This window comes from Strix aluco, chromosome 3 (genome assembly GCF_031877795.1).
Source record: "Strix aluco isolate bStrAlu1 chromosome 3, bStrAlu1.hap1, whole genome shotgun sequence".
NCBI lineage: Eukaryota > Metazoa > Chordata > Aves > Strigiformes > Strigidae > Strix > Strix aluco.
The window spans coordinates 129132718-129157206 of record NC_133933.1 but is presented as its reverse complement, the minus strand read 5'-3'; the positions used below and the strand labels follow the sequence as shown (position 1 = coordinate 129157206).

Genomic DNA, 24489 nt, shown 5'->3' with positions numbered 1-24489 from the left:
GTTGCCACAGAAGTCCTGCAGCCAACACTGTATGGCAGGGAAAGGGGTTCCTCTTCCCAGTAATCCCAGGGACTTACTTGAGAAAGGAAGACCTTGCAACCTATAAAATCTGAATGTTTGTAATTTCTTGAAATGTCACTTCTGGGCTAAATTGAGAACCAGACCAGAAATTAAATGTACGGCTGCCTAATTAACCACGTCTTTTCCCTTCTTTTGCATCATGGCAGCAGAATTTTTTGATGATTATTCAGAGGGGCGAGAATGTGTCAACTGTGGGGCCATGTCCACCCCGCTCTGGAGGAGAGATGGCACGGGGCACTACCTCTGCAACGCCTGCGGGCTCTACCACAAGATGAACGGCATCAACCGGCCCTTGTTCAAACCTCAGAGGAGGCTGGTAAGTCAAGATCGCACAACGCATGTGGGGCAAGGCTGCGTGTGAGGATGAGGCAAAAAGACTTCAGCTAGGTGGAGATGCCAGGGGTGTTTCAACTCCTTGGGTCCCCATCTGCCCAACCTAGGTGGTTTTGCTCCAAGTTTCCAAAATAAGACACATTGTCTTGTGTTTGGTACACCCAAGACGTTGTACTGTCCAGACCAGTTCTGTAGGCACCCAGATCAGGCAGTGGAGGGGGCTGTAGGACACAGGGGCAGTACCGTGGTGTTGGTTTAACAAAAGCTAGTCTCTGCTTTAGTATCCCTGCAGGCATATTAGGATAAATGGAAGCCCTTTTCAGCTCCACCAGACTACCAGTCCATCTTTTCTTACCCTCAGGGTCCTTATTCCCCAGTCACTGCTGGGTGACCCCCTCACTTCATGGTGACTGACCACCTTTTCTCACCCTGCTCCTGGCTTTGTTGGGTGAGCTGAAGCAGCTTGTGGAGTAAGCCAGGGCATCCCAAAACCTATGGGGTGAGGATGGGGTATGCATGAGGAACCTGGCAGATGGGAATATCTGGGTGTTGATATCCTGCCTGTCCCTACCTGCTTTGGTGAGGGGTTTTGGGAAGGTCTCTATAGTCTGTGCCCTGGGGACATGGGTCCTTCATGACCCCAGGCAGAAAGGAGCCAGCAAGCCATCCCTGAGGGCCATGTTTCCCCAATCCTTGTCTTCCATGAGGCTCCATCCCCAACCTGCCCTGCCCTTCGCATTGCCCAGACCTGTCTGTGCTCAAACCCAGCCGTCCCTTGCAAGTGTCAAAAATGACACTAGCAGCTTGAGCGCGGCCACCAGCCACAGCCACCCAGCGCCCTCTTGTGAAAACCCCTTCCTAGGCACTGCACTGACTGAGCCAGGCAGTGTCTGTACCCTGGCACCCAGCCCCTTGCCTTCTTTCATTTATTGGTCTACATGTTATCCTTGGGCACATCTGTGTAGTCTGGAATGGCCCATCAGGTACCAGGCTTGGTCCTTTACAGCAGGCAGCAATGCATCCTGTTAGCTCTGCACAGCCTCGGGGTAAGGCTTGGAAAACACCCTGAGAAAAATAAATGCATGAGCTGTGCAGATCTGTACATGCGCTTTTGTCACTTGGCTGGGCAGCTGGAAATCTGGGAATCTTGCAAAAATGGCCAAATTCCTGTTTTTTCTTCTGGAAGAGAATTTCCGTGAAGAAAAGGAGGATCTGTCTTGGGATGCAGTGTAGGGTGTGGTTAAAGTAATGCCAACTGGTCTGCCTAAATAAGTATATTCAGTACAAGTGATTGGGTTTAATTTGTCACTGTGTAACCCCTTTTTTTTGAAAACTGAGATATGCCAGAGATATGCAAGGGGAGATCTTTGCCTTTGCTGCAAGCTCTCTTTTAAGCTCTTGGTCCACTTACAAAGGCTGACAATTGAAGTGACCACATGGTGAGGTTACAACTAAAGGAGAGTTTGGTTTCTCTGCACCAGACGAGCTTCCAGCTTTTGAAGTCTTAAGAATTACTTGAATTTCAATTTTGATTGTCCTGCTGCCATAGATTAACTGATCCTGTTTTACAGTGAGGGAGAAGACATAGAGAGAAAGCTATGGCAAAGAGCAGAGAGGAAATCCCTGGTAGCTGCCAAGTTCTCATCTCCCAGGCTTTCACCCCATTACACAGCTGCTAGATATGCTCTTCAGGTCTGCAGAGCTGGGTAGATGTCCAAGACCACCAGATTTCCTCCCTATAGACTCCTCTTCATGCACTGTGAGAACAGACATCTTCACACAGCTTTAGCACTTCTGTTCACAGTCCTCAGTTTATCATCAAGCAAAGAGGGAATATGACCCCAGCCCATCCAAACTTTATCCTCGGCCTCTTAAGACCTGAGCTTTGAAGGATGCTGGGAGGCATGGAGGATCTGGCTTTTTCTTCCTCCACCTCCTACTCTGCTTCCAAGATCAAAACTTGTATTTTATACGGTTTCAAGCCCATTGTCTTCCTCCTGTGGCCTTTTGAGTCTGGTTAAACCAGTTCACCCAGAAAGGGAACTTCAAAAGGTCTGTTCCCTGCACTGCTTTGTTAGTGGGGATTCCTGTTAATTATCCGTCTTTATCTTAGGGAGATGCTGCTGCTGGAAGCACTCTTTCTCTTATCTCCCCCTCAAGTCACACAAGCAACATCATGCAAAGCCAGCAATGAGTATGTAACATTCATGGCATCGATAACATCTTCTTGGGAAATGCCATGATGCTTGGAAGGTGAAGGGCTTGGGAGCCTGAAAGGGCAGGACGGTTGGAGATCCAGACACCTTAGTGTAGGCGTGTGCACATGCAGTGGGTCTCTCAGCTGCTACTAGACCCACTGGAGACCTGGGACTCTGTTCAGGGGATGTTTCTGGCACCATCTGAGATGTCCCAGGACAGCTGAGGTGTCTGCTTGGTGCTGGCAGGCAGGAGGCAATGGAAAGGCAGTGGAGCAGAAGCTGAAAGGCAAGAGGGAAAGAAAAACACTGTTGTGTTATCCACTGCAGCAAGGCAAGAAGAGAAAAAGAGAGAGAAATAAGAGAGACAAGGGGAGAGGAAAACCTGAGGCGTGCTGGAGCGAGCTTGTTGGGATCTGAGACGTTACTGGTGGGAGCAGTGGAGGGCTGATGTGTTTTCTTCCTCTACGTTTTCTCGCAGTCGGCTTCCCGCCGCGTCGGCCTCTCTTGTGCCAACTGCCACACGACGACAACCACGCTCTGGCGCAGAAACGCCGAGGGAGAGCCCGTCTGTAACGCCTGCGGACTCTACATGAAGCTCCATGGGGTAACGCCTTCATTGATCTCTACTCTCTGTGGGGAGGGTATTGATAGCATCAAGCTGCGGATCGGCTTTGTTGCACAATTCTGTGCTTTCCTGGAGCTGTTTTTCCTGTGGGCTTTAGTCCCCCTCAACATTACATCATGTTTGTACTGGCAAAGGGTGATGGATGCAGGGCCTTTCTCACACACTAATTTGCTACCTTTTGCATCCGAGTCTTAAAACCCAAAAAACCGAGACCCAGACTCTTCCCACCTAAATTCAGGCACTTCAGTGAAAAACCTGAGTCAGAAGCACAAAGAAGGGCTGAGCTCCTCCACACAGGGTGTCACATCCCAGCTGAGACTTGTCATGGGACTGATAGATGATTTTTCTCGCATGGGTGTCTAGATAGTCTCTTCCTGTCAGTGGGGGCTTCATGTATCTATGTCATGTCTGGTATACCTACAAGAGCCCTGTTGGAGTCCAAGGCATAGCAGGACTTCAAGATGCCCACTAGTCAGTGGCAATGGGGCCAACCCTGTGGCAGCAACAGAGGCCTTCAATACCCTGCCTACTGCTTAGTAGCAAACCCCAGTCCCTCTTCTCATTGCTACTCCCTGGGTTTTTATACACATCCTTGATCTCAAAGATGTCCAGTGCTTCAGTGGATGGAAGAGCATTTATGAGAGACAGGTCAAAGCTGGAAGACAAGGTGGATGAGGTGAAGCCTTATCTAACCCAACAAATTCTTCCTAGAAATCCCAGTGTGTTCCTGACCATGAGGGTCAGAGGGATCTGTTCCTAAGGGAGGTCTCCCCACACAGACTTGGTACCTTTCCAGAGAGTGGGCATTAGTCAGAAAGATGTGTTCTGCTCTGAGTTAAACAGGAAAGTAAATCACATGAGCTGTTGTTCCCTTCTGGCCTTAAAACACTCTATACCTGTGGTGTGAAAACCCTATATATTCCCATGTGGATCCACGTCTTGTAGCTGTGAAATATCTCTTTACATAGCAGTGCTGACCAGTGACTTTGGGTTCCATCATGTTGCTTTGAATTAAATCAGTTAGTTTTCATGGAGCCTACGAGGTAGAACTGGAACCATGTTCTCCTAGATGACCTTATGGCCATACAGAAACTAATGTGCTTTTATATTTGGTTCTGTAGGTTCCAAGGCCTTTAGCAATGAGAAAAGAGGGCATTCAGACAAGGAAGCGCAAGCCGAAGAACCTTAACAAAACAAAGACACCAGCAGGTAAGTGTTGAAGGAGGGAGTTTATTGTATGTGTGTATGTGTGTGCACTTGTGTTTCTGACCATCATGTCCTGTGAGTCAGACACCCAACCACAAAATGAGCTGATTCTTCAAAAATGGGGATGTCTGAATGTCTTTCAGCAGTAACAAAGCCCTTCCCACTGTTTTTTTTTTTTAATTTATTTTTACCTGCACTAACTTTGGGTGGATGGGTACAGCTCCGTACTGAAAGCTCTTTGGGAAGAGCCTGGTTTACTGTCTGCTTTCTTACAGGTCCATCCAGCAGCGAGAGTCTTACCCCAACCACCAGCTCCACCAGCAGCAGCAGCAGTGCCACAACCACTGAGGAAATGCGCCCCATAAAAACAGAACCTGGGCTCTCATCTCATTACGGGCATGCCAGCCCAATTTCTCAGGTACAGAGGGGAGATGCTGGCAGTGGAACAAAGATGGGAACTAGGATGGTAGATACAGTGAGAAGGACATCCTCAAAACCTCTGTGGAAAAAGGCTGCCTCTTTTCAACCCAAGGGTCTAGGAGTTCACAGTAAGAGATCTGTCCTCTGGGATGGGGCAAAATCCCACATTCTTTTCACCATGCCTACAGCACAATATGTTTTTTTAATGACGTGTGGTAGTTCTAAATGGACAAGAAGTAGCAGCTTTGCTAAAAACATGAAATTCCTTCTAGCTGGGCAGCTATATAGGTCCCATAGCAAGAAAATGCCCATTCCCTTTTTATGATTTGATTTCATTTGTCTTGAGCAATGAAAAATTTGGCAATATTACCCTGCTTTCCCTGCATGGGCTGGCTGTGTGTTAAGCGATATGAGAAATGCACTGTGAGGAGAATAAAGTCACACAGCCCAAATCTAACTGAGTCGAGTCCCTGCAAAGGTAAAGCAAGCCAGCATGATGGCAGAGAGCTGCAGGGTAAAGCAGTGTGCTCTGTACCATACCCACCACTGGTCTTGGGACCAACACTGCATCCACACAAGGTATGTATCCTGCTGAGCAACACCCAGATCTGGAAGCTGATCTGTGTGCAGGTTTAATAACTATGCCATGGTTAATGATCCCCATCACACAGCACAACTAAGAAACAGCGGTATATGACACCTGCTCTCCTTTTGGGTTCATACAGGGAACTCTAGTTTTCTCCCTGGAGAAAAAATACATGGTTGAGTGTTGTGTTGGACTGATCCTGCACCTGCAGTGCTTTGCAGCACTGTTAATGTGTCCTGCAATCCACAGGAGTCCATTTGAAAGCTAGGAGAGCTCAAGGCCAACGAAATCTCAAGCCTTGGGAGGTAAAATTATCGTTTCTGCCATGTAGAAGAGAATAAGATGCCCTATATGCAGTAGTAGGAAAGAACAGGGTCTAAAACAAGCAGGAAAGAACCTGTCCAAAGTATCATGCATGAGCTGCAATTCGCAGCTCTACAGCAAATCTACAGATGTGTCATTACAATAGCACCAGTCCCCCATAAAGGGATTCATATGGTCCTCTATGGTTTGAAGCTTTGTTCACAGAATTTTTGTTTTTCCATAGGCATTCTCAGTCTCTGCCATGTCCGGACATGGATCCTCTATTCACCCTGCGATTTCAGCTCTGAAGCTTTCCCCGCAGGCTTACCAGTCTCCACAAACCAGCTCCAAACAGGACTCCTGGAACAGCCTGGTGTTAGCTGAAAACCACGGGGACATCATAACTGCATAACCTGGTCTTCCACCCATGAACTTCAGGCTGATCTGCTTGAGAGATGAAGAAGATGCCATGTAATCATCAAGCCAATGTTGTTTCCCACCTCCCCTGCTCTCCTGCCTTCTCTCCCCTTGTGAGATGTTCCAGCAAAGAGGTAAAGAGGATTTATCTGAGGTGTAGGAGAGTTCTTATGAAACAAACAGAGAAGACTCAAATCTCAAAGTAACTCATGGATTTGAAGCCTTTTTTCCCACTTTAAATGAGCCTTTCTATTTGATTGTCACCACCTTCTATGAAATAGCCAGAAACACAAAGATGGACACAATTCTTGAGTTTTGTTTATTTAAAAAATATCTGGCATTTAAGACTCAGGCAATGGTGGAGCAGAGACACTTTCTTTCTTCTGTCACCATCCATTCTTTTCCTGACCAGAAGAAAATGCCACCATCTTCTCATTACCCAAATTCAGTGATCTTCCACCAAATGGAGCCAGTTCCAGAACAGTTTGTTGAACAGACTTCACCAGACACGCTGTGGTGACTTTAGTGGCTTTGATATGGTCTAGGGCAGAGAAAAAAAAGAGACCCTCCCACACACACATCCTCAGCTGACACATCTAGAGCATTGTCTTCATTTTGTTAGATGGTCTGAAAAGCTAATGAATGTCTGTATTTAATAGTAACTCCTTTCCTATTTATCATCACAAAATCATGGGACTGTATTTCCAAAAGGTTGTTGGCTAAGCCTGGAGAAGGTTTGTCCAAAGTCAAAGGGGAATTTTGGAAGGAGGAACCTTCTGGAAGCAGGTAGAGGAGACCCCCGTTGGTCATCAAATCCTGGAGTTAATTGCTGGGCTCTTCCCTTATGGATATCTACAAGCCAGGCTTAGAGATTATTCAAGAGAACAGCAAGTGAAAGATGCTCTTCTAATGCTGCTGTCCCATTGCTTTTGAGACAGTTAATTTAATTATTCTGCATACTTTTATGTTGGTTTTGATGTCATTGATGAAATCTGATTGTTGTTTATTTTTGGCTGTACTGCGAGTGCCCACTTTTCCCCTAACAGCTGGCTCATGACCATTTCACACATCTAACCCTTTAGGATTTCACCTTTTGCAACAACCAAAGGCTTCAGCCTCTAATGGAGGTAGGCAGGGGCCATTTTCTTTACCAAGCATGTGCATAGACTTGCTTGCCTGCAAGAGAAGCATAATTCCATTCATGCATGAGTATTAAACAAAACTCGGGTTTTTTCTTGCCCATAAGGCTCTCAGCAACCAGGGAATCCTAGCAAATGGAGTTGGAAGAGATGCTGCGAGCTCACTGACTCATTCCCTTTTCCCAAAGGGATCAGTTCTACCTATCCTAGCCCTGACTGCTCTTTCTCTAGCACGTGCTTAACAAACTCCAGCATCGCAGATGCCACAGCTCCCCTGTGCAGTCTAAGTGCTTCAGCAGATGACGTTTTCATCAACATTTCTGAGGAGGGACAGCTTTCCCTGTTCGAGGCAGAGAATTTCTAGGAGACCTCATCCTACAAGACTGTCCGCTTTTGTTTCTGTCCACTCCCAAACTGTTACTCTTCTTGCCTTCCCAGAGCTTCTCTTTTTCTCCCTGCATCCAGAACTCGAGTACAGAACTACCAAGTGAAAATCTAGAAGAGGGATTGTACATCCCTCCCAAATGTGCCATCCTCTGTCTCCCGCTGTTTAACACTCCCACAAAGAGTGCTTCAACCCAAACACCAAGATAAATGGCTTGGCGAAGAGAAAAGCCACATATGTGTTTGAAGCAAAAGAATGACATTGCGTTGTCTTTCTTTAAACTCACCATTTTCCTCCTGATGGTAGAAAAGAAAAGCTTCTTTAAGGAGAAGGATTCAACTGGACTTGTTGTGATAAAGACTGGGACTGGAGTCACAGTAGAGACCTGCACCCTTCCACATTCCCCGTGCTCTACGTAACTCAGATTTGCAGGGTTTTGGAGGGGTGACAGAGCCTTTGCACTTCGCCAGAGAAAAACACCATGGCAGTGATGCCATGGGAATGGCTGGGTGGTGTTTGCACCTGAGTTTCCACTCTGCCTTGCTGAGCCAATGTAGGTTCTAGCCTCATTAGTGTTAATTACAGACAAAGAAAAGACATTCATGAAACATGAATAAAAATAAATGAAATTCTGTGATTCTGCTCAGGCCTGGTAGGCTGCAGACAAGAGGCCAGAAATAGCACCTAAAAGTATGAATTTGGGGTGAAAACATAAAGGCGTTTCTCCCCAAGCATGCAGGTCTTCAGCCAGCCTCCTCCTTGAACTATATTCCTTTGTAAATGGCAGTTGAGCTCTCTTGGGATCTCGCTGTGAACTCCTGTCTGTAACAGGCACCACAAAGATGCCACTTGGCTAATGCACACATCTGAGATACCTAGAACTACTCCGGACAACCTGAGAGGGAGGGGAGCCGGTGGCCTCCTGGAGAGGAGCTAAAGTCCAGACCAATGACATGCCCCATTTCTCTTTCCATATGGATCCTCCCTGAGGCTCTGTCCACCTTGCCGTATTACTGCGCTCCTCCTACTGCCCTCAAAGCTAAACTCCCTGGCTGAATTTTTCTCCTGCCCTTAAGACACACTCTGAGATGCCATAAAGGGCTCTGCTTGCAATGCATGAGGAGAAAACCCATGCAGGACATAAGCCTGCCTTATGCTCCCTCAGGTTATCTAAATGACCACGGTAGAGATTTGTTAACTGGTTCTCAGCCCTCCACAAAGCCTTAAAAATAATTCTTGAAACACAGTGAAGATGATTTTCAAGGATTCTGATAACAGAACAAGATGTCTGCATTAAGAAGGTGAGGCTCCAGCAGCTGTGAGGACAGCTTGTCTCTCTTTAGTGGTACAAATTAGCTCTTTTGTCCCCCCATTTGTACCACAAGCAGTAGAAATTCAGATATGTCTGGTTCTGTTCTTCTTTTCAATCATCCAGAACTGTTGTAGAGCTATTGACCACCCTCATGGTGGAAATGATTTTCCAAATAAACATTAGATTATAATGAGAGGCAAAATCATTGGTAAATTAATTGCTCAGACTTGGGAAATCCCAAGCAATGAATCACTGCAGGAGACCGAACGTTGTCTCCAAGTCCAGGAGTCACACAGAGCCCCTTGTAGGTAGGAACTGGGATGGCTAACGCAGGATGGCAAACACCAGAAGTGACAGATGAAGGGCTACTCACAGGATGAGATGATTAAAGTGCTACCAGTTTCAGGACCCTCAGCTCATTCTAGCAGGAGGGCAACTTACAAAATTCTGGGTTCCATCTGCTCTCTGCTTTCCTTCCCATGATGGGGGAAGGCATTTAGAGCCTGTCTTCCTAATGAAATTAGATACAATTATTAGGCAAGATAATTATTGCTATTACTATTGCTATAATTTATTTCATTGCAGCATGGCTGGAGAACCTAATGAGGACCATACCAGGCCAGGTCCTACACAAATGCAGGACCAAAAACTATCCCTGCCTTGAGGAGTAAGAGGGAAGGGCCCAGTTCTGCAAAACACTTAAGCACATATACCAATGCATTTGTGGGATTTGTTCCCTTAGAGGCCATCACTAAATCACACATGCAAATTTTGATGTTGAAGGGTTTGCAGCACAAGGTTTGGTTGGGCCAAGCCAGATCTTTGCATGGTTGAGTGGTCACCAGAGTGAAATGAGCAGACGAGAACCGGGATGGGGAGCCAGAGGGGTAGAAAGGTCATTTAACCATTTCTAAATATCTTTCCTCTTTGTGGAAGCGCAGTATCTTGAATCACTTCAGTTCTTTTGTAAATGGATCAGAAGAGAGCCATATTTCACTTGAAATCTTATGGGCTGACTGGAGAAGTCAATCAGGAGGAGCTCAGGAATATTGTAAGGGAGCTTTAAAACCAATCAACAACTCTTAATGTAACATTGAAGCTGTGACTATGTCAGGGGTGGTGTTTTCTTTTGCTTTTTTTCTCTCCATGTATAAAGTTTGAAGCTTCCCAGGACATCTGGGAAGGTCCCATGGAAACAGACACTTATTTGTAAGGGGGAGAGGGAAACCAACCAACTGAACAAGCTGTAATTATTTAAAAATGTAAAAAAATATATATTATGAAGTAGTATGGCTACCAATCCACTTAACTTCTACACCTTTAGAACTAATGGAAATAAAACAATGATAATAAAACCAGAAGGCTGCTGCTTGACTCTGACTACCCTCATGGGCTTCTTGGAGAGGGCTGGGGGTAAATGGTCACATATGAAGTGCACCTGAAGAAGCAATGGTGCGATGGGTCCTTGTTACGGAGGTATACCAACGCGTATAGGAGTATAGGTGGCCATCAGAGCACACTCATGCTAGATTAGGGAGTGTGGGGACAAAAGATGTTCAGCATGAGCCTGGGATAGTGGTGAGAAGGTGACAATAGCCTCTCTTGTAGCAATTTAGGACGGAGGGTCATGAATAGCTAGTGTTGCTGCACAGGCAGCCTTGCATTAAGGCCTCTTGGGCTGGTGAGTATAGGACATATCTATATGTATCTAGATCTAGATCTAGATCTAGATCTAGATGTATCTATATCCTTGCATCCAATTTCTGTTTGGCAGACCCAGAGCAGGGATTCTCCTGCCAGGCATGTCTTCTCTTTCCCGTCGTACCAGCTAGGTGCATCGGTGTATCTGGCCCACGCACAATTTAGTGGACAGCTGAATGAGTTGTTGTTGCACGCGTTGGGACACTCATTATCTCTGTTAGGATATTTGACACACAAAGAGGCATTTAGTGGTTTGGAGTATATCAGGGAGTGATCATCAACATTCCATAGGGAGCCACGTTTGGTGGTTCCCCACAGAACTTCAGGACAGGGTGTAGTGCCATTGGGGCTCCACCCTGTGGCCTTGTGGGTTGGGTGGAGAATATAATTACACTCAGCATCCCATACCGAGCTAGCATTTATTATGCCTGGTGACTAATTGTAAGCAATACAGGTGTAGCTTGCATCTGCTTTGTCTCCCTGAAATCTCCAGCTATAATTGTTATACTGAGCTCACTTTAATTCAAGAGTTAGCAATATGTTGACATCCTGTACAAAAATTGGCAAGGGATCCTCAGCTGATCTAGGGGTGGGTAAACAAACCATTATTGATGTTAGGATTATCATCTGTGTGAATCCCACCATCATCCTTGCCACTACGTTGCCATCCAAGTCTGAGTCATCTGCACTGACTGCTGTTGCCACCAGTAAGAATGACAGAGTTGTCCACCTCCCCACTGTCCTGTAAGAGAGCACAAAGAGGGGCCTCAGTCCCTCAGGACTGGGCTTTTGGGTTAGAAGTCTGGGATTATCCACTGGACGCTAATACGATGTGTTCTTCAATTTTCATCCAGGGCTTCCCAGATGTATAAGCATCTGGATTTTGTCAAGAGTCATGGGTACAACGCCAACAGAGGGCAGCTTCACCATTACAGGCTGGCCCACGTACATCTGTAGTGGGAATTGGTCTCTAATTTTATTGTCATCACCCGTTTGCAGTTTAAGGTTGTCACACATTAATGGTCCTGCAGGACAAAATGGGGTAGGTACTGAGTGCGAGCACACTGAATACTAATACATTTCCTTTATAAGGGCTCAAAGCCACTTCCACAGACATAATCCTTTTCCCCCGGCAGCTAAAACTGGGTTCAGGCTAACGGACACCTCTCTGCTGCACCCATTACCCCTATTATGTTGATGGTTTTTCTTGATGGTTTGATTCGGAGCTCATCTGCCTGCTGCTTGTTTAAAACGCTGATTTGGGCTCCTGTGTAAATCTAAACCTCTAAACTTACCCACTTCGGACCAACAGGAATATGTTCCTTAGTGGCAGACCATTGACAAGAATTTTCCAAGTGGGTTGGGCAGTCCAAGCTCCAAACTCCAGCTTCTAGTTTCTTAGTTCATTTAATTCCCCTCACAAGGTCATGAAAGGATTAGGGTTTCACTTCCCGCCTTGTGGGGTGCAGATGCTGGCGGTTCCTTTGTGTTCCAGGTTTTCCCCTCCAGCAGTTCCACTAGCCTTCTATGTGCTCGATGGCCTGCCCGTGTAACAGAGCTCAGGGTACCCCCAACGCCAATGCCTTTCACCACAGGTTGCCTTTTGCCACAGGTCACATTTCTCCATGGGTCCTTCCGCTCTGGACCACCAGCTCGATCCGACCTGCTGTGAAAGGGTTCAGGATCCTGGGGGAGCTGTCCTAGGCGAGGCTCACAACTAGCTTGCCAGACCCTCCTGCTCCTGTCTGTGCCACTGCCCAGATCCGTTCATCCCATTTCACGCCCATGGGTGACTAAACATACGGTGTTTTGGCCCAAGTTAGCACATGTGCAAGAGGATTTTGAGGGTTTTGTTGCTGGAGTTCTATGGCTCTTTGGATCCTCTCTCTAAGGGACTGGATGTGTATTTTTAAGGCATCCTTAAAATAAGAGGCCTAAGGTGGGTGGCATCCAACAGTGTAGCCGTTGGTATCCCCTACTGCCCTCTCTCATACATCGCCTGTACACAAGCAGCCTCTTGTATCCCCTCCACCAGCTCCGACAATCCCCTGATCCGAATGGTAACAGGCTCTCCTTGTTCTTTGGGGTCCATGCCTCCAGCCCAATATGCCACCAGTCACTCAAAAACACACTGGGTCCCCAAAACTCTTGAGCCTCATCATCACTCAACAATATCTGATCACCTTCACTAAGCGAGACACACCACAAGTATTCAGTTTCTGTCTCACCTGGTTTATGTAAGAACTTAGTTTGTAGGTCACTAAGTTTGGGTCCTGCCCAAACAGTACAGATGGTAGTTCGAGGGTTTCTACCCTGCGGACCCTCTTGCCTCTCTTTTAATAAGAGGTCTCACATCCTTCTGTTCTAACTCCTCCATCTTGTTAATACTGTTCTCCTCAGAATCTCCACAGATGTCCCTATCCCATTCCCCGTGATCCGTACCCACAATCCATTTCTGGATTTGGACAACATGGGGGGGCTTTTCTGCTTGGCTTAACATGAGCTCAACCCTCTGTTCCAAGAAACATGTCTGATCTCTCTCTCGTTGTAACTCCACTTCCAAACTGTTTTCAACTGCCTCTCAGAACTATCCCTTTCCAACTGCTGGTAATACTTACATGCTGGCCCTGCGCTTGTATCAAGCAGGCACCTAGGATGGTGCAAATAGTTCCTTTCCCTCTGCCATCTTGCTTATCTCCACAACATATCTCCGCCCCCTCCACAACTGCTTCAGGCTCACACCACTTCTTCTTTGCCCACTCCATTCCCAAGGGAGAAGGGTGGCAACCCTGTCTCCAGAATAATCCCTCCATCGGTACACCCTGCTCGCTGTGCCAATTAAAATGTCACGGAGGTATATCAAAGTGGCTTCACATAGATAATAAACTTGAACAAACCTGAATCTGTCACCAAATCCACACAGCTGAAGCCAACAAGAAAACAACGCTCTGATAACATTTAACAAACTATAGGTTCGGTGGACTGGTTGGGGAAGTTATTACTACACAACGACACAGAAGAATGACAACACGGAAGAACGATGGCTCCAAAGTGAGTGCACACTCACTCACTGAAGGAGAAACCTCTTGCTCAAGGGTACCCAGAAGATGCAATCGCTCCCCCAAAGGGGTGAGCGCTCGCTCAAGGATATCCAGTGGAAGTATTCACTCACCAAGGGAGCGGGGTGAGGGCACTCAATCCCAGGAAGTTTCCTTGGGTGGCATCCCAGTTCCCAGGGGAGGGCTTCCGACCACAGACCCACTCCAAGGAGAACTACTCCAAGGGGGTCTCCATTGGGGGCCCCATTTTATAGCCTGGTCAGATCTGAAGTGTGGTCACATATGGTCAGCGTTCCAGAAACTTCTCTCAGCTGAGGTGTTTCGTTGGCTGACGGCCTTGTCTGTTGACCAGGGGTCCCGCCTCCCTTTTCCCACCACAGGGTGGGGGTGTGTGTGCTGGTCTGCACCCAGCCAGGGTGCAGACGTGACAGCGACCACAGCGTGCTGCCAGAGGTGAGAAAGAGCTGGTGGCCGCCATGTTAAAGCCCTATCCCCTGTGACGGGGGTTGCTCCTGCCACAGTCCTGTCCTAGGGAGCTCATCATGATAGAATTACAGAGTAATTTAAACCAGAAGGGACTAGACCAGGTTTCTCAGGTCCCTCAGTCAAGTGTTTAATATCCCCAAGGATGGAAAGCCTACAACCTCTCTGGGTTCCTGTTCCAGTGTTTGACCACCCTCATGGTGGAAATGTTTTTCCAAATAAACATTAGATTCTAATGAGAGGCAAAATCATTGATAAATTAATTGCTCAGACTTGGGGACTCCCAAGCAATGAGTCATTGCAGGAGACTGAATGTTGTCTCCAAGCCCAGGAGTGACACAGAGCCCCTTCTTGTAGGTAGGAACTGGGATGGCCAACACAGGATGATAAACACCAGAAGTGACAGGCTAGCAATGGAGCAATTCAAGGCCAGGTTGGATGAGGCTTTGAGCAATCTGGTCTAGTGGAAGATGTCCCTGCCATGGCAGTGGGGTTGGAACTACATGATCTTTCATGTCACTTCCAACCCAAACCATTCCATGATTCCATGACTTTAACACAATGGCAGAAAAGCACTCAGTATGTTTTCCACGGAGCAGGTAATCCCTCTAGCACAGCAGAGAGGGGAAAAGCTCCTCAGGGCACTTTAATACCATTATGATTTACATCTTTGGTCTGCTCACTAACATGGTTTTTTGTAGTAGGCTGTTGTTCAGCCTAAATGCTCGCAGCTGAGACCCCACCCTCAGGCCAAAATCACTTTGCCAGTAAGGGCTGTGTTCCTGCAGAGGGTGGAGACAGCTGAGCACAGCCCTCCCACAAACACCCAACCTTCCTCCCAGGGAGCCCAGCTTCCTTCTCAGTCCAACCAGTCCCCAGATGCTGGTGTAACTGGTGGGGTGAGTGTGATCAGACTTGAAACCCTCCCCATTCCTCCCCCACCAGCCAACTGGGAAGCTCCCCTGCCATTTGGGCAGGAGGGTCCTCCTCCCCTATAAAAGTGGGTGGGTGGAAGAGTCTTGTGTGGAGGTGGTCATGTTGAGGGTGGGTAGGTGGTGATGCTGTGGGAGGTGGCTGGGGGTGTTAGAAGAGGAACTAGGGGTAGAGGAAGCATTGAGGAGCAGAAGGGAGGCAATGAAGTAGGGGAGAAAGGCTGTGTGGTCTGCTCCCCTGATACATGCATAGGGTGGGCCTGGGGAGGGCAGTGGCTTGAGAGCTTGATGCAGGAATGTGGGGCTTGGGGGGAGTGCAGTGGGTGCCTCCACTGCCATGGGGGGAATTGCAGTGGAGACTCTGGCCTCAGTTGTTTTGGAGAGCTGCAAAGTGATGCTTGACTGAGTATGAGAAGATGGGGAGCTCTGCACCTCCACCAATTGCCTGTGGAGGATCAGGGCTGTGCCTTGAAATCCTTGCAGGAGCCTTGTGCAGGGATGTGAAGCTAGGGTGGGGCTTCCTCCACAGCAGGGTGTGTGACTGCAATGTCTGGGTGCAGGTGAGCTGGCAGTGTGGGTGTGCAGGTAAAGCTGGGTTGAGGTGGAGGAACCTGGCAGCCTCGTCCTTGTTATGTCCCTGTGCAGGTATTTGGCTTTTGTCTGAGTGCAGGAACTGGAAATGAGCCCATACACAGGGAGGCTGTCTTCTGGAGGCCTCTCTCCCTGCCCCAGACCTGTAGTGGTACCAGTTCAGGTGGCTTGCTGGGACAGGCTCTGGGGTGCAGTGGTTATGCTCTTGGGGAGATGGGTGTCATGGCCTGCAGAGAGCTGGGGCTTGTAATCCTCCTCTTCCTCCTTGAAGGGGGAAGCATTTTGGAAGAGGCTGAAGTAGGTTTGGAGTGAAAAGGTGAAGTAGGGAAGTCCATGGAGAGGAGGAGGAGGCCTGAGACAGCAGATGCTGCTCATTCTGATGCCCTGGGGGAAAGGGCAGGCTCTGCTCTTGAAGAGGAGCATTATTCTGCTGCCCAGAGTGGCTACAGCTGGGGGAGCATGTGCATTAAAACCTTATAAAGTGCTCAGCACTTGTAGTCTCTCACAAGGAGCCCATTGTGAACTGAATCTGCAGCAATCAGAGCTGCGTAGCTCTGCGGGTGGTGAGTTTTCTTTGGGTCTGGGCTGTGTGAGCTATCCTGGGCCTCATCCCACGCTGCCTGACATGAAGCCAGTGCCTGGATAGTCAGGAGGAAGACACCCAGGGCCTGGGGCATGGGCAGAGCCCCTGGATGACCTGTGTCCAGCGGCCAAATGCTGCTCCCAGGATCCAGATTGTGGCTGGTGCCTTTGGCAGCAGGAGCATCTCCTTAGCTGACTCTTGATCTGCTACTGGCTTTTGACTAAAGTCTGAACACAATATGCAGCTGTTTTGGATGAAACTGGAGCAGGCCTGTGAATAATTATCCCATGCTCTAGGAGACACAGGGATAAAGCTCAGTCTTTTACTCCTAGGAAAGCTAGTTTATATGGCCAATTAATATTTTTAAATTCATGTCTTGAATCCAGGTAATGTTCCCTGACATGTTTTCCTCTTGAGCTCTTCCAGAAGGGCTTTGGTTTGTGCTGGGGCACATAAAGGCTTTTACAGACATGCTGCCTTGCCTGCTTCTGTTGAGAGTATGCTCACACCTCACTGCTGTTCACAGCCCTGTGGAGGTGGCTGCTGGCTTAAATGCCTCTTCTGGGCTAAAAGCTTCAGTGGACAAAGATGTTTGACACTCAAGTTGCAACAGGGAAGGTTTAGACTGGATATTAGGAAGTATTTATTTCTAGAAGGGGTTGTTGGGTGTTGGAATGGGCTGCCCAGGGCAGTGGTGGAGTCCCCATGCCTGGAGGGGTTGAAGAGTCGGGTTGACCCAGCGCTGAGGGATCTGGTGGAGTTGGGAACGGTCAGTGTGAGGTTAATGGTTGGACTGGATGATCTTCAAGGTCTTTTCCAACCTAGATGATTCTGTCCCCTTGCTGCGGCAGGAGCGTGTGGCTCTGAAGGCTTTGGTTTCAATCGCTCTGGGCTGATGCAGGTGTAAGCTGTGTATCTGAGCTAGCCCAGACAGAGGAGAAGCTGAGATGCTAGCATGAGGTGGGAATGCCTCTTCTGGTGGGGCCTCGTGCACAAGATTGCTCTTGATTTTCACATCAAGCTATCTCAGAGCTGTGCCAGGTACAGAGCCTTGTACTGAGTGCTGTGGAGCTTGAAGCTGAGCTTCTGGCCAGTGCTCGTCTCTGGGATTAGTCTGCAGGGGGAATTGGCACTGTGTGATGAAAGCCAAACTGTGCTTTTCTTGTCCTGGAACCTGCTTTCTTGTACACCTAGTCCTGGCAGAAGCCCTCAGAAGAACTGCAAGTGACACGTGGCTGGGATTTCATGTGAGAAATAACTTGTGTACTGGTGTGATTTCCTGGAGGGACCTATAGGATGCTGTAGGATGGTGTTGCTCTATCTCTCCCTCATCCAGAGTCTTCTGATGCCAGATGCTGCTAGTAGAGTGTATGAATGCTCTCTAACTGGCCCTGTGCCACTGTAGTCAGTGAGGCAAGCAGCTGGTAAAGCAAGGGGATGCGCGAACTCCAGTGCTGATCGGGGAGCAGTGCTTGTCATGGCAGCTGTATCAGGAAAAGGACAGCTCACTGACCTGTGCTGGTTCTGGTACATCAATATCTATGTAAGGTTACGTTCCTCCTTTGTACTGGGACATCAAGGCTGTAACTGAGGGAATGGTTGGAGTTAAGTGAGCTCTTGTTCCTGGTGAGGAGAGAGATGCTAAACAGTCTAATTTAAGGTCCTCTATGACTCCTGTGGAGAACCTGTGGTAGGAAAGAACTTCTGGAGATCCCCAGGCCAAATTCTTGCTTGTGGGGCAAAAACTACCACTAGAGCAGGTTGCTCGGGGCCTTATTTGATTGAATTATGAATATCCCCAAGGATGGAAATTCCCCCACCTCTCTGGGACTGAAAGGAACCTGTTTCTCTTCATGGACTTTGCAGTAGGGACTTGAGGAGGAAAACAGGGCTGAGGAGATTGTGGTGAGCTCAGTCTCTGACTGGTTTTGTGTATTTGAGTGGCAACTTTCCTTCAAGCCTAGGGAACAAAGTGTGAGAAGGACCTGCCGTTTCCTTGACACGTGCTGGAGATGCCGGAGGGCCCATCGTTAAGGAAGTTCCAGCTGCTGACCTCCCCTTTTGTGGGACAAGTGGTGGCCAAGGTGGGGGGAAGCAGCCGGAAGATCAATGTGAATGCCCTCAATGCCCTGAGGCTCCAGGACTCCCAGGTGAGCTGTACTAAAGATGAACTTATTGGTCTGAGACAAGGCTGATGCAAACCACCATTGTCCTGCATCTGGGTCATGGGAGGTGCATAACCTGCGAACAACACCAAGCTTGTGTTTGAGGTGGACCATGGACTTTGTTTGTAGCCACAAAACAGGTGCATGTGGCCAAAGAGATGTGAATGCCTGTTTTGGGGTACTACTCTGTGTTGCAAAGTTTGGGATCAAGGTTACTATGTGGAGAGGCTGTTGCAGGGATGTGGATAGACATGGAGATGCCCAGAATTATTTGCAGTTTTGAGTCAGTGATGCTAATGCACTGGTTCTGTGCCTCTCAGGGGATGAGGAGTTGGTGTTAGTGAGGGCTGTTTGTAGAAGATGAGTTGACTTTTTTTTTTTCCCAGTGTGTGGATGTCAGAAGCAGCAGCCTTGTTTCCCTCAGCTGTGAACTTGCACAGTTGCTTCCCTTATACCAGAGGGCAGGGTTTCACCTGGCTAGGTTGAAATAAATGTCGATGCTGCAGGCACTGGAGAGAGTTACACTGGGTCAGTCCTGCTGGGGGCTTCACTTGCCTGACCTCCTTCAGATGATGATTTGGACTGGACTGACCAAATGCTAGTGCAGCCTCACCTCTGATTACATGACAGTCTCGGCTGGGGGCACAGATGTGAGCTGTTCAAGTGTCATTTGTGGCTAGCCTGTGGCTTCAGAGCCACCCTTGAAGTAGGTCACCTCAGCCATGTGAGGCCAGCACAAAATGAGGAGGTGAATGAGAAGCACAATGACAGACTTTGAAACCCTGAGTGCCTGTCCTGGTGTGTCTCCTTGGCCTGCCAGGAGCCTCTGGGAGGGCTTCACACTGAAGTGGCATCTGAACACCTTGTGCTTCATATAGACGAAGAAGGGATGCTGAGAGGATGACTGCAGCTCTGATGGGAATGGCTCAGGTGCTAATGAATCCCACGTTCAGGGTGGGGTGATGTGCTTTCTATCTAAAAGAGGTTGTAGAAAACAGTCACCTGTATGGAAATGGCCAGAGGTTATATAGATCCTCAGTACATCCCACCTCTTTTTGCAGGTTCATGGGAAGAACTTGTACCTGGCTTTTGTGGCAGCTGAAGGTCCCTTAGGACCAACTGCAGAAGAGACAGTGCTGCAAAGAGAGACTGATAGTGGGGCAAGTTCTGCCCAGGGAGGGCACAAGCAAGTTTGTGCTCCACAGACACATCCCCAGGATGAGGAGCTGCAAGAACTCCAGCACTCAGGATCTAAAGTCCCAGATGCAGCAGATTGTCTGGGCAACTGGTTGAGCTTCCACTTTGGCTTGTTTGGCAGTGTTCGGGCAAATGAGTTCTCAAGAGCAAACAAAGCCAATAAGAGGGGGGACTGGAAGGACCCTATACCCAGGTATTTAGGGGAGTCCTCACAAACTCTGCTTTCTCCCTGCCTCTCATTCTGGAGAGGCACTTTTCTGTCTCCAACTGAAGTGTGTGGGGATGCTCTTAGCCCTGTCTTTTCTCTGATAATTCTTAAGATGAGTAGGCATGAGAGACGGCGTGAGTGGGTGTGGAGTGTGTTCAACCAGGGAATCCACCGTGCACTTGTGGGATATGTGTTGCCTGCCAGCCTGGGGATCATAGTACCAGCTCAGTTAAGATTTTTTTTTTTGTTAATTCAGAGAGGGAACTTTTAGGATGCCAGACTGAATCATGTCCTGAAAATGCCAGTTTCTCCCAATTACATGATTAAAAAAAGTCTTGGATAAATAGCATACATCTAAGGCAGCTGGAATCACAGGCTGGAGTGATGCTGCTAAAGGCAGCAAAGCATTGAAAACACAGGCTACTGTCTGTGTCCTAAGTCCTGCTGGAAGTGTACTGAACAAGGGGTAAATACTGCAAGATAGTGTGGACTCTGCTCTTCTGAGCTTTTTAGCCTCAGTGGTTAATAATGCACAAGGTGGGTCTGGCCCCTGTGTACGGGGTGTACTTGTTAGGGACACACTCCATGCCCCCCACCCTGAAGTCTTTTGAAGGATATCCCTTTTTGAAGAATGAAGGAAGAAATCCTTCTTTTGAAGGATTTTGGTGTCCCTGCCTATGGCAGAGGGGTTGGAACTAGATGATCTTTAAGGTCCCTTCCAACCCATTCTATGATTACGTTATTTCTATCCAAGTAGTTTTAGACAGTCAGATTTGTGTGCTCCCTTCTGCATCGGTTTCTCTGGTTTCTGGACCCTGCTGCTGGAGCCCTTGGTCATCTGACTTGCCTGCTGGGGAGAGCTAAGATGCCGATACATCTCCTGGCCTGTTGTTGCTCGGCTAGGGACCACAGGGCAGCAGAATGAACAATTGTCCACAAGTTGTGTGGCTTCACAACCAAGTTGCTTGGCTGAAGTCATTGAAGAGACTACCTGGCATTGAGATGGTGGCCTGGTGCCTTGGAGTGCCTGCTGTGACCCTGTGCGCACAAGCGAGTGTAGTGATAAGCTGCAGGGAAGGAGTAGCTGTACGAGGGTACAGCCTTTGATTCCCACTTGAACTGTGGCAGCCCTCCTGCCTGTGGAGGCCTGGGAGACTGGTACTTCAAGATGTCTGCCTGTCATGAGAATGAGTAGACATGTGTGAGGGCTGATGCGTCAGCGTGTGCTTCTCCCTAAGCTTATGGCATGTACAGGCTCTTTTCTCACTTTCCAGTAGCTTTTCACTCCATTGCTACACTGCTGTCTCTTTCTGTGCAAGTTCCTTCATCCAGAGCAGAATATAACAAATGGTTCAGGGATGTTTCTGATGAGAGATTTCAACTTCTTTGCTTCTCCCAGACTGGTTCTGCACTTTGAGAGCGGAGGCTTCCTTGCTTTCTACAACTGCCGAATGCACTGGTGCTCGTCTCCAAGGGCTGATCCTGCTTCTGACATCCTGTCCATGGAGTTCCACCGTGGCCGAGCGCTGGATGCCCTCCACGCACCTGACCCCATCTGCTACACCCTCTTAGACCAAAGATATTTCTCGGGGCTGGGTGAGTTCCAGGGCATAGTGGTGGAACAAGAAAGGAGGAAGGTGGGTGGGATGTCTACAGATCCAGAGCTGCATGTCTGAGCCTTTTACTCCTTAGCCTTATGGCTTCTGGTAGATCCAGCTGAGGGTGTGTGCTATCTTGCTGGGGACAAGCCTTGCAGGTTGTAGCCACATGCTTCAGATACTTGAGGGCACTGCGTGAGCCCGGTGGTGCAGTGCCCAGTGACCTCTCTTAGTGTGGGTGACTATGGATTGGCTTGTACTTGTGGAAGAAAGGAAGGTCTGCTTCAAGGGTAGTGGGAAGAGAACATCTTGCAGTCCAATCCCAGCAGTAAGTCTGCTCGTTGCCACCTCTGACACAGGGAATGGCATTGCTAGATGTGATCCTTGAGGCAGAACTCACAGATGGGAGCCATAAGCCTGCATCATCTTGCTAAGAACTATCCTTATTGTCTCCTTGTTTCTGACCCTTTTTAGGGAACATCATTAAGAATGAGATCTTGTACCTGGCCAAGATCCACCCGTTAACACCAGGCTCTCTCTTGGCACTCCCAGATCTGGAGCGTCTCCTTGACTGTGCCGTTCAGTTCAGCTCTGACTGGCTGCACAGCAAGTTGCATGGCAAAAGGCTGCACCCTCAGATCTACCAGAAGGAGCAGTGTCCCCTCGGGCATGCAGTGATGAAGGCAACCCTTGGACCCTCAGGTGGCTTTAAGAGACTTACGTGGTGGTGTCCTCAGTGCCAGCCTGCGGTGCTGTCAGGGAATGGGGATCCTTCCCCAGTCACCGAGTGACCTGGCTTTGCGTTCCTCCTTTCCTGGGGGGCGTCTAGGTCTTAGTTGTCCTGAGGTGATCATTATTGGTTTTTTGAGGCTGAGTTTGCTCCTTAGGGACAGTGAGTTGGCAGAGTTAAGTGCTCAGTAGAGCTTATAGGAGTCGCTGCACTACTGTGTGCCTCTGGATACAAAAAGGAAAGTGCTTGTACGTATCTATCACTCTTTGTCACAGTGACACAACAGTGTGAATAGCTTGACCAGTTCTGAGGTCTCTTGGTCCCCCTGTTCAGACTACAGTGAATAGAAAGTGTAGGGTGTTGAGCAGATGATTGGATTGTTGTGGTCGAGAAGTGACCCTGTCCCTTGAGCCTGGTGTGGGTGCAATGGCTTATGCTGGAGTTAGCAGAAAAGAGTGTATCCCTCTGCCTAAACAGCCTGATTAATTCAGTGTTAGATAATCCTGCCTCTGCTTGTAGCTGAGTACCTGTGTATTCAGGCCGTGATTAGGAGCGGTTAAAAGTGAGTGGCTGTTCCCTCTGTCAGCTCTTACAAGAACGGCTGCCTCCTTCTGAGGGGAGAAAATAAACCTCAGCAGATCTTAGTGGACTTCATCTCTGCCCCCACACATTTTGTGGCAAACTGCCAGATCTCCATGTAAAACAAAAAACCAAACACAACTATTCTGCTTTAACTGATTATAGGGGTGGCCCCTAAGGGAGGGTCTGTGTCAAGTCACTAGTTACAACTGGGATCACAAGCCTGACAGATCTGGGGCATCTCTAACAATGTTTGTGACAGGGGTTGCATAAAATTTGTGATCTGCAAGGTAACTTGCCAGACCCAGTACACTTGCAAACAGAAAGGTGTGGAAATAAGAGATGATGTGGTCTGTCCTTTGAGCTCTGTGTCTCTATGCACAGGCAGAAGCTGTTGCTGTCCTCTCTCCCTGGATCTGGGTTTACTTTAACAATAGATTGTTGAGTGAAAAATAAAAGCTGGAGTTAGAACTGGTGGTGTTCAGCTTAAGTTTAGCGTACCTTTTCTGGTAGTTTCTTGGCTAAAAACTGAGGTGTACAGGGAAATGCCAGTGTTTGGTGCTGCCCTGTAGAGGAATGGTACTGGCAGCTTTCCTCAGCTGTATAAGAGCAGCTCAGCAGGAAAACTCTTCTCATGGGAAGTGGATTTTTTGAGGTGGATTGCAAATCAACTGGGAATGCTGGAGTTAGACCTCAGTGGTAGGCTGCTTCCCAAACAGGACTTCACAGAATCGTCTAGGTTGGTAAAGACCTTGAAGATCATCCAGTCCAACCATTAACCTAACACTGACCGTTCTCAACTACACCAGATCCCTCAGCGCTATGTCAACCCGACTCTTAAACCCCTCCAGGGATGGGGACTCCACCACCTCCCTGGGCAGCCCATTCCAATGCCTAACAGCCTGTTCTGTAAAGAAATGCTTCCTAATATCTAGTCTAAACCTTCCCTGGCGCAATTTGAGGCCATTACCTCTTGTCCTATTGCTTACTATTTTGTCAAAGAGACTCATCCCCAGTTCTCTGCAACCTCCTTTCAGGGAGTTGTAGAGGGCGATGAGGTCTCCCCTCAGCCTCCTCTTCTCCAGACTAAACCCCCCCAGTTCCCTCAGCCGCTCCCCATCAGACCTGTGCTCCAGACCCTGCACCAGCTCCGTTGCCCTTCTCTGGACACGCTCGAGTCATTCAATGGCCTTTTTGGAGTGAGGGGCCCAAAACTGAACCCACTCATTGAGGGGCGACCTCACCAGTGCCGAGTCCAGGGGTAAGATCCCTTCCCTGTCCCTGCTGGCCACACTATTGCTGATACAAGCCAGGATGCCATTGGCCACCTGGGCACACTGCTGGCTCATGTTTGGCTGGCTGGCAATCAAACCCCCCCAGGTCCCTCTCTGACTGACATGGCCTCTCCCCTGTTAACTACGATGCCCTTGAGTGGCTGCAGGTTATGGGGTTGAATAATCCAATTAATGGGGTTGTGGTGCCAAAGATGGCTGATGTGTCCTGCAGGGTGTTGCAAAGGCCTGGGAATGAAGAGGGGGGTTTTCAGTGTGCTCCTAAAACACCCCACAGAGAAGCACCCCAAAAGCTGAACCTCACACCTCGAGGGGTGAGGCGGCAGTTGGGCCAAATGCGGAGCACGAGGGCTGAGAGCGAGGCCT

General features: G+C 48.5%; 2 protein-coding genes across 2 annotated transcripts in view; both read left to right on the top strand.

Moving 5' to 3' along the window:
- Positions 1 to 10360, top strand: part of GATA4 (GATA binding protein 4) — a 29847-nt gene extending 19487 nt beyond the window's left edge. The window contains exons 2-6 of the mRNA XM_074820269.1: positions 228 to 397; positions 3091 to 3216; positions 4359 to 4446; positions 4719 to 4861; positions 5997 to 10360. Coding sequence (XP_074676370.1) covers positions 228 to 397; positions 3091 to 3216; positions 4359 to 4446; positions 4719 to 4861; positions 5997 to 6164 — 695 coding nt within the window. The 3' untranslated portion in view covers positions 6165 to 10360. The remainder of the gene's footprint in view (positions 1 to 227; positions 398 to 3090; positions 3217 to 4358; positions 4447 to 4718; positions 4862 to 5996) is intronic.
- Positions 10361 to 18366: 8006 nt separating this feature from the next.
- NEIL2 (nei like DNA glycosylase 2) lies at positions 18367 to 22313 on the top strand. Its single transcript, XM_074820844.1, has 4 exons — positions 18367 to 18504; positions 19581 to 19909; positions 21324 to 21520; positions 21997 to 22313. Exons 1-4 carry the CDS (start codon positions 18367 to 18369, stop codon positions 22311 to 22313), a joined length of 981 nt encoding a protein of 326 aa, XP_074676945.1.
- The last annotated feature ends 2176 nt before the right edge of the window (positions 22314 to 24489 follow it).

What these genes read in the sequence shown, in the direction of transcription:
- NEIL2 (XM_074820844.1), top strand. Translation starts at nt 18,367, where the DNA reads ATGCCGGAGGGCCCATCGTTAAGGAAGTTCCAGCTGCTGACCTCCCCT. An exon ending in TGAGGCTCCAGGACTCCCAG is followed by an intron (nt 18,505 to 19,580) that starts GTGAGCTGTACT and finishes CTCTTTTTGCAG; the next exon opens with GTTCATGGGAAGAACTTGTA. An exon ending in TGGAAGGACCCTATACCCAG is followed by an intron (nt 19,910 to 21,323) that starts GTATTTAGGGGA and finishes TGCTTCTCCCAG; the next exon opens with ACTGGTTCTGCACTTTGAGA.